This window comes from Lucilia sericata, unplaced genomic scaffold (assembly GCF_015586225.1).
Source record: "Lucilia sericata isolate MDLA Ls3-8-SP2 unplaced genomic scaffold, ASM1558622v1 Contig000677F_arrow, whole genome shotgun sequence".
In the NCBI taxonomy this organism is placed as follows: domain Eukaryota; kingdom Metazoa; phylum Arthropoda; class Insecta; order Diptera; family Calliphoridae; genus Lucilia; species Lucilia sericata.
In genome coordinates, this window is record NW_023994681.1 from 237200 (window position 1) to 247766 (window position 10567).

A 10567-nucleotide genomic window follows, 5' to 3' on the forward strand; every position below is an offset into this window, starting at 1 on the left:
AATTTGAATTTCAGTTACAAGATCTTTATTAGAGGTCGTCAAAAGAATGATTGAAAGCTTTTTTCTATTTTTTTTCGGGTTATAATTAGGATGGCGGTGCATCAAGCTCTCATATTACCAGGTTATCACACGTGTGTCCGGAGAAACCCCACCAAACGACCTATACCTTCATATAGGAAGTTAGACACCCAACTTAGTTAAATCAAAAGTATTATTTGTTCTCCACCAGTATATATTTGAGTTTAAATGGTCTCCACCAGATTATATTGTGAGTATTTTATGGTCTCAACCAGTTAAAAACATTACCTCGCTCTGACGTAAAACGAAAGCACGCGTTTAGGAAGTAATGCATTAAATTAGTTCGGGGTGAGAAGTAGCTCTTTCGAAAGCTCGGCAACAAGCACAAGCCTGACCGTTCTTAAGATATGAAAAACGATGACGCGATAGTTGTTCCCCAACTCAAACCTGAATTACAACTGTGATTGAAATCTTTATATATCTATATCTGATTAAAACAGGTGTTTAAAAATTACCTTTATGTGAACTATGGTGATTAAAGATCGATCCTCTTAGAATTTATTACCACATTTTACTTATTTATTATTAGTTTGATTTTTGGAAGGGAGATTTATATGGGGGCTATATTTCAATCTTAGAACAAATCATGTTCGTCGAATATAGATATAAATAGATATTCTTTAGGAAATATTGCACTTATTAATGTCAAATTTCATCACTATACTGGTATTTTAATCTTATATGGAGACTAAACTAAATTCCGGGGATCCAGAAATCTCTCAAATCGTGGACCAACATCTCACTTATTCAATACAAAACAAATAAAGGATATTTTTGAAAATATTTAAATCTCCAGATCTTCCTGTTTGGGCCTAACGATTTCTGTCAACAGTCAGGAATGTCAGACAGACATAGCCAGATTTTAATATGGACTCAGATGTTTTACAAATGGTGTAATAAAATGTACATGTGATGCAGAGTTTACTGCAAAGTATTAAGTGATATCTCTCTTACAGCCTAATACGGTCCTAGATTTCACCTTATCAGCTTATATTGCCCTAATTAGCTTTTGGTTGTCAGAAAATATGATAACTTCTGTTGGTTTCTGTGAATTTTTTTAATTTGTCCGATAGTTCGCATTGTAATTGCCTCCAAACCTCTGCTCCGATCACTTTAAAATTTGAGAGATGACCAGGATCGCAATCAGCTAGAAAGAAACAAACATAGAAGCAGAAGTATGAATTAATTACATTTATAATAAATAGATCACTCGAAATAATTCAGGAAAATAATTACTTTCTTTGTCCGTCCAACTACAAGAAATATTTAAATTAAAATGCAACACTTTTTTTTTAATTTCCAAACACAAAATGACTTCAATTATTTGAAATGTTACATACATTGCAATTTTGTAAAACATAAAAATGTCAAGACAATTGTAAATAGACCATAATTATTAAAAACCAAGTAACAGAAAAATGAGAAACTTAAAATCACTGAACGATTAATTCGAAATGTAATAGAATTTTAATAACAAAAAAATACAAAAATTAATAAAACAAAAACTTAATTTTTTTATCATTGATTTGCTTCAAATGTAGATTTGAGTGTAACGCTTCTTTTAACAAATGAAAACTCCAACTAAGAAAACCTGTAAAATATTTAAAAAAATATTAGATTAAAATCAGATAAATAAAATTGAAAAATGAAACAAATTTACATATCCGGATAAAAAAGTGTTAAAACTAAAACAAAATTTAATTTCTCTTAAAAATAATAAAATACAAATAATAATGAAATAATGTGCAATTTTAATTGATTATTAATTTTTTTAATTTCAATTAATATTTTATGTTCTATAGAAAAACACTCCAAGAAAAGCGCCAATTGTCGTTTTTTTAAACAATAGAAATTGGAAAGAAAACTAACTTAAATAAATATGAGAAATTATATTCGAAAATTGATTTTAATACATTATTACTAATAATAATTATTTATTAACATAGAATGTATAATTGTATTTGTAAGATGAATTAAATGTGTATTTGGAAATTCAGAATGATAGATGAAAAGTACATTACAAAAGGGAAAAGGGAAAAAAAAGAAAACCCCAGGGAGGGGGAAAACGACAAAAAAGAAAAGGTAAGAGGAAAGAGGGAAAGAAAAAGGAAAAGAAGAGAGGGAAACGAGAAAGGAAAAAACAAAGAAAAAGAGGCAAGAAAAAGGGCCAAACGAAGAAAAACAAAAAGAGGGGGAGGGGGAAGGGGGGGCAGAGGGGGGGGAGAAAAACGCAGGGCGACGGAAGAGGGGCGCGGGAGGGGAGGACCAAGAGGGCAGCAAGACAAAAGGGAGGGGAGCCAGGGGGAGCGCAACAGAGCGAGCGAGCGAGCGAGCGAGCGAGCGAGCGAGCGAGCAGCGAGCGAGCGAGCGAGCGAGCGAGCGAGCGAGCGAGGAGCGAGAGAGAGCGAGCGAGCGAGCGAGCGAGCGAGCGAGCGAGCGAGCGAGCGAGCGAGCGAGCGAGCGGAGCGAGAGAGCGAGCGAGCGAGCGCGAGCGAGCGAGCGAGCGAGCGAGAGAGCGAGCGACGAGAGAGGCGAGCTAGCTAGCTGGCGAGAAGCGAGCGATGAGAGACGACAGCAGCGACGAGCGAGCGAGCGATGGAGCGAGCGAGCTAGCGAGCGAGCCGAGCGAGCGGAGCGAGCTATCGAGCGAGCGAGCAGAGCGAGCGACGAGCGAGCGAGCGAGCGAGCGAGCGAGAGAGGAGCGAGAGAGAGAGCGAGCGGGCGAGCGAGCGACTAGCGATCGAGCGATGCGAGCTAGCTAGCGAGCGAGCGAGCGAGCTGCGAGCGAGCTATCGGCGAGCGAGCTAGCTAGCGAGCGAGCGAGCGAGCATCGATCGAGACAGCCAGGCGCAGCTAGAGAGCGAGCGAGCGAGCATCGAGCGAGCGAGGAGCGAGCGAGCTAGCTAGCATAGCGATCGAGTATCTATCTATCGATCTTCTATCTATCTAGCTATCTATCTATCTATCTATCTATCTATCTATCTATCTATCTATCTATCTAATCTATCTATCTATCTATCTATCTATCTATCTATCTATCTATCTATCTATCTATCTATCTATCTATCTATCTATCTATCTATCTATCTATCTATCTATCTATCTATCTATCTATCTATCTATCTATTTAGTTGTATTTAATTCATATGGGAGGTGCCAAGCCCCCAATTGAAAGTCCGCCCGTTGTTATCTAAATGTTCACATGAATGTCAAAGTTCTTCATGTAAAATTTGAAGATTCTAGCTCTTATAGTTTTCAGATATACACATTTTTCTATTTAATTCGTATGGTGACTCCAAGAACCAAAATGAAAGTCCGCCTTTTTCCTAAATGTTCAGATGAATATTAAAGTTCTTCGTGCAAAATTTGAAGAATCTAGTTATATGAGTTTCCCAGATAAGCCAAATTTTGTATTTAATTCATATGGGAGGTGGCAAGCACCCCATTGAAAGTCCGCCCGTTATTAAATGTTCAGATGAATGTCAAAGTTCTTCATGTAAAATTTGAAGATTCTAACCCTAATAGTTTCTCAGATATACGAATTTTTGTATTTAATTTATATGGGGGCTCCAAGCCCCTCCAGATGAAAGTTCTAATTGTTTTTTTTACAAAAAGTTCAGATGAATATTAAAGTTTTTCGTGCAAAATTTCAAGATTCTAGTTGTAATAGTTTCCAAGATAAACTAATTTGTGTAGGTGCCACGCCTTCTGCTGCTAGTCCCCCTACTTTTTATCCTAAATAATCATGTTGACTCTAAAGTGGCTCCGACAAAATTTGAGGACTCTAACTGTTATATTATCTAAGATTTACTGATTTAATATTTTTTTAATAAGGGCGTGGCTAATCGCCCACTTGAAATTTCGAAATAAAAAGTATACTATAACCTCTTCCGGATATACAGGGATACACTGTTCAAATTTCAAGTAATCTATAAACTTTAAATATACAAACATACAAACTGTTTGTATTCATTCATTTAAATATATATATAGTATATATATATAGATTCTTAAACTACATAGCTATACCCGTTTAGTTAATCTGTTATCTTGAGTACAATCAAAACTTACAAGATCTCTTTTGACTCAATTAACTTTCAACACTTTGTGCTCAATATAACAGGTTGTCTACGCGTCTTATGCACTTGGATCGGATTACATGAGACAACAACCATTATTAACTATTATTACGACTACAACAATAAGTACTATTCATAGATACTTTTGTATCTACATAAATGTGTATTTGTTTGAACAAATTTATGAACTTTACTAAATTTTAAAACGAATTTTAACCAAGAAAATAACAAAATATTTTAAGAAAAACAACAATTTGTTTTAAAAGTTTTACAGCAGCAATAAGCCATAGTACGCTCGTCAGCAGCGTCAACAAAAACAACATTATTGTACTACTGACCATATTAAGCAACTTGAAGTTGGGGCGCGCAATACAAAAACCCAAACCAAATTGAAAAACTCAAATCGAAAAGTGGAAAAAATACGAAAAAATAAAAACAAATAAAGAATAAATTATATGTTGTCTTGAATGCCGCTCATATATTTTATAGTTAATTTTTTTGTTGCTGACTTGTTTTAACCATTTACCATAATATTGCAAATCAAATTTAAAATATAAACACAGTGGGACAATGTGTGGTAGTAATACGTATGATTAAATATTTTTAATAATTTTGTTGAAATATTTTGGACATTTTGTTAACTTTTTAATGAATGTTAATTTTTTATCGGATAAAAAATTGTATCTATAAGTTTTGAGATTATACATATAATTTTGAGGATTTCTTCTTAGAAAATTGTCAGTCCCAGTCAGTTGTTCAGCTCCCTGATTCTGATAAATAAAGTATAGTGTTCTGATTTAGTTTAGAACAATCGAAACTAGTGCGAACTAGACCCCGACTTTTCTATACAAATTCAGCTTAACAAAGGCTGCAACTTTTCTATTCTTAATATCATATTAATAGACTAAGCTAATTGATGTTCAAAAAGAGAGAAAAAGTTCAATAATAACAAGTAAGAGTGTTATATTCGGCTATGCCGAATCTTATATAACCACCATCAAAGCTCGTTTGACTCGAATGAAACTTACTTATGTCGAATTTCATCTATATACTCGTATTTTTTAGGCCAGTTATAAGCGTTAAAGTAATTTTCTGAAGGGGACCTTATATAGGGGGGTAGGGTCAATTATGGGTCGATCCTCATAAAATTTGGTAGACAGAATTTGGTTCGTATTAAATTTATTTGTGTCGCATTTCATCGCTACACTCGTATTTTTAAGCCATTAATGAGCGTTAAAGTCATTTTCTGAAGGGGACCTTATATGGGGGGTAGGGTCAATTATGGACCGATCCTCATAAAATTTTGCATAGTGATTTTGGATCATAAGAAACTTACTTATGTCGCTATATTCATCGCTATATTCGTATTTTTAAACAAGTTATGGCTGTTAAAGCTGCTTTTCGAGGGGCCACTTGTATTGGGGCTATCCGAAAACGTGGACCGATATTGCCCATTTTCAATACCAAACAAACCTTACCTATAAGAAATGTTTATGTTAAATTTCAACCCTCTAGTTCTTTCCATTGGGACTCTATCGTGCTTTCAACAGACAGACATTGCTAGATCGTCTTAGAATTTAATGAGGACCCAGAATGTGTATACTTTTGTGGGTCTATGACTAATATTTCGATGAGTTACAAACGGAATGACAAAATCAATATACCCCCCATCTTTTTTGATTGTGGGTATAAAAAGAGATAACATAACCAATGTGAAATCTGAACTTATCTGCTATTCCCTCGTTCAGATAGGGTAGGTGACGATGTTGCAGTAGTGGTAACTGGCATTCACCTTGAGACTTAATCTCAAAGTTTAGAGGAAGCTCTTAAGCTCATTGAGTATAAACTGTAGTCGTCATGTAAATCCTGGAAAAACGGAACTTGTATTGTTCCTTGCAAATGCAAAACAATCCAGTTCTCTTAACGCAGAGATTCTAGCGGTGTCGTGTAGCGTAAAATACTTAGGAGTTATCCTTGATATAAATTTATCCAGGAGGTTAAATATAGAAAGGTTATTGGCATGCGCTTGGGTATAATCCAATAACGTCAAATGGCTATATAATATATGGTGGCATGAACTTGACAAAATCATCAACAGGTATTCTCTGACGAACGTTATGAGATCATCAGTTCTTCTTATAACTGGTGCTCTTAGAACAACTCCCTGCAAGGGGTTGTTTGCTATGTTTAACGGGCTACCTGTTGACGAATGCCAGATTGAGTATTACTGGCAAGTGGAACTTCCAGGAGGCATGCGAACATTGTAGATCTGCTTAAAAATCCCTATATGCTATAGAATAGTGTGTTCAATCACAAAAATGTTCCGGTATCATATCACCACGGATTACTCTGAATCTCCCGCTATTTTCGATTTCAAAACAAAAAATGCACTTTAGTACCACTGTACTTGACACTGTTTGTAAACAACAAACTGCTGCTGTTGTTGCTGCTAAGAAAAGATCGCTGCTTAAGACGCCTACAATGTCAACAACAAAACACAACGACATTTTTCTGAAATCACGATTAATGAATGAGAACTAAATTGTATTGATTTCAGTTGAGCTTGATATTTCAAACGAACCAGGCTGGTTGCTGACTAAAACGGGTTGAAAAGTTATAAACGTACAGAAGAAAAATGTTGAATGGAAAATTCTTTACTGGTTTACCACCCAAAATGATTGATCGTGGTGGTACTGGTGGTCGTAATCGTATGGAATCACATTTCTTTTGGCCCGATGATACTAAAGTGGACACGGCTGTTGAAAGTCGCATCAAACGGAGAAATAGTCTACAATTGGCAAACACTGAAAGACCTTTGTATGAAAAACAAACATCTGTGGCTGATATTGATGTGGATACTAAGAAAAGATTTAGCAAGGAATTTTCGCAATCTTCTATACAATTCTACGACAATTTGAATGACAATCGTTCAAACTCAAGACGTCCAATGCAAAGAAATTCAGTGGGCAACAAGAGAACGGAAATAACTGAAAAGCCAACTAAAACAAAACTGGAACTGCCTGAAAGTATAGTGGATGAAGCCTATACTACTGCCAAGAAAAAACAAGCCTATACATCGAAAATAGAGTTTTACGATTACGTCAACGACAGAGAGGAACCACAAAATAATCGCAATAATTTGCGAAAACCAAAAATGGATATGAATGATAAACGAGAAATGGAATTGAACACAAAGAACAGTCCTAAATTACAAGTAAAACGTGATGTCAGAAGTTTAAGCGAAGAAAAAGAACAACGCAAAATTAATAATCGGGAAGTTAGTGCTGTGGAACGACCTGCAAACGATTATTATAATCAAAGGGAAAGAGATATGATTCTCAATAATGAAGAGCGTTATTTACAAAGCAGACGATCGGTTGAACCCAGAATGAACGTAAGTCCTAAGAGAGGTTTGGCAAAAACCACTAATAATTATCTACAACGTTATTCTAGCGAGAGGGACATTTATAGAGAACCCTCGTATGAGAGACGTAAACCAGCATATTATGAAAATCCCAAGGAAATAAGAGACTATAGAAGAGATGCTGCAACACCAGAACGATATGAAAATCGTAGATTTTCACAAAGAGATGAAATTTTAGAAGATAATTCGTATTACAGAAGAGAAAGAGAGGAACCCAAAAGAGTTAATAGACAATATTATGACACCCCCGAGGAAAGAGATTTTGAATACCAACATGAAGAGGAAATAAGAAGTAGAATGCGAAATGTACATTTAAAATCCCCACCACTACGAAAACAATATTTTCCACCAGAGGAGTATTACGATGACGAACCACAACAGCATTATTATCGCCACAATGACCAAATTAAAACACCCACTATTCGCGGAAGTTCTCATCAGCGTTTTGACTATAACGATCGAGAAGACAATGAAGTTGATTTGCCATATGAGAACAATAATTCCAACAAAAGATTTAACAACAACAATTCAGCCATTAATAAAATAAATAATCAAATTCAACAGAGACCACAACCAGCACCAACATCTCCTCCACCCAGCGATGCTGAATCAATGAGTGCAACAAAGTCTCAAAAACATTTGCGCAGCAGCCTTTGTTTTAATAATGGAGAAATTATTGGCAGTGTTTACTTTTACTAATATATTAGTCAGCATTTGCCGCAAAATACACATTTTTATCACTAGTCATACTAAAAATATTTAAACTTTTTCAGATTTAAAAAACATTGCTACTAAATATTGCCGTTCTGTTTTTATGTTTAACTAGAAAAATTGCGACGTTACACTGCAATCTCTAGCAGCAGGAATGAACAGTATTAATCTCTTGTTTTTGTACAAGAAAAAAATATATTTTTGTGCTATAGCAGCGCACACTCACATCTGTTAAACTAATATGGCTAGTATTGATGATATTTTTATTTGCGCTGAGTTTTTCCTAGCAGCAATTAAATTTTGTTTTGCAACTGCTAGCTGCAAATTTATTTATTGTTTTTTTTTATATTTTATTTTATGAATAAACAGTTATACCAGTGTTACCACAATCTCTAATTAAGGATAATTATTTTTCGCAACATAAAAAATAGTTTGTAAAATATACATAGTGGCACCTCCCATATGAATTAAATACAGAAATCGTTTTTCTCGGAAACTATTAGAGTCAGAATCTTCTAATTTTGACGAAAAACTTTAACTTCATTATGAACATTGGGAAAAAATGAGCAGACTTTTATTAGGGGGCTTGGAACCTCTATATGAATTAAATAAATATGTATATGTTATTGAAAATATGGCTACCCCATAAAACACAACTCAAATTAAAAGCGTTCTTTAGATGTTTTTATTATTTTGTTCTAATGAATAAACATTTTTGAGCAATGTAGTTGTAAGATAATATGCTTATACTTATAACAATTTTATAACCAAATGATAGTTTTAAATATTTTTTGTTGTAGAAATTAATAAATTTATAATCACCTTGTATAAAACAGGGTAAACACACATAATTAAAATATTTTTCGTTGAATTCTAATGAGCTTACTTTACAAATTATTCAAATCACACTGTTAAAATGTGGAAGATTATTATATAATTTTTTTTTGAAGAAATGTAGTTAATATTATTGTGTAATACATTAAGGAAAAAAACAAACAAATATCAAGGTAGTATTTTCTGTATTATACATACATACATACATACATAAATACATACATACATACATACATACATACATACATACATACATACATACATACATACATACATACATACATACATACATACATACATACATACATACATACATACATACATACATACATACATACATACATACATACATACATACATACATACATACATACATACATACATACATACATACATACATACATACATGCGTACAAATGTGAAGTGAAATACTGAATTTAAGCTCATGAAATGTCATAAAACTGTCAGTGTACTTACATATATATCAAAAAAATAATAAATAAAACTACAACTGGCAGTAGCAAAACTAAAAAGTTACATTGCTGCTAGGAAAAACTAAACGCAAACAAAAATAACATCAATACTCGCCATATTAATTTAACAAATTTGAGTGTGCGCTGCTAAAGCACAAAAATATATTTGTGTTGGCCTGCAATTATGTCTGCCTGCTACTAGAAATTGCAAACACGAGTTGCAATTTTTATATTAATACGAATATATATGACTGCAATTTTTAGTAGCAAAGTGATACAAAAATGATAAACTTTCATATTTATTTTATAGTCATATACAAGAGAGGTGGTGCTAGTGCTGCATATTTAAACGCTGATTATTGGAGCAAATGATGCGACCCAGTCGCCCACATCATCATCAGCATCACCGCAGTATCCAACACAAAGACGAAATGCTCGCAGTTCGGCAACTCAACGCGTCAGTGTAGGTTTACCAGATTGATCGCAAGTCCGCAAACAACAACAACAATAAAAACCCCACTTAAAAAAATGTAAATATTTATGTGTTTTTTTCGTTGTTAAGAAAGCGGCTAGAACAACAATAATAAAGAGCAACGAAACTAATTGAATTTGAAACAACTGTTTGGATCGATGGTGTCATTTGAATAACAAGTGTGTGGTGCGGCGGTTTCACTACCAACCATTTGTACGATCACTTACTGGGTCGTTTGTAAGTTGGCGTCTCAGCGTGACAAGTGTTGCCAATTTTAGACATTAGAATTATTTTTATTTGATTTTTTTCTTCTGGTGCCTATTTTTTCACGATCAATGTATTAATTTAAGTTTTATTTATACATATATTTTTTTTTTGTTATAAAAAGAGAACAAATTCGTGCATAATAGTGAGAATTATTAATAATATATTTGTAACACCCACTCCTAAAAAATAAATGAAACTTTTTGTTTTTAATATCATTTTGCAAATAAAT

General features: G+C 34.0%; 1 protein-coding gene across 1 annotated transcript; it reads left to right on the forward strand.

Annotated features, from left to right (window-relative positions):
• The first annotated feature begins 6719 nt into the window (after positions 1-6719).
• On the forward strand, positions 6720-10180 carry LOC119607210 (histone-lysine N-methyltransferase, H3 lysine-79 specific). The gene is made up of 2 exons (XM_037961033.1): positions 6720-8253; positions 9955-10180. The coding sequence occupies exons 1-2, from the start codon at positions 6793-6795 to the stop codon at positions 10078-10080; spliced, it is 1587 nt and encodes a 528-aa protein (XP_037816961.1). The 5' UTR covers positions 6720-6792; the 3' UTR covers positions 10081-10180.
• Positions 10181-10567: the final 387 nt, after the last annotated feature.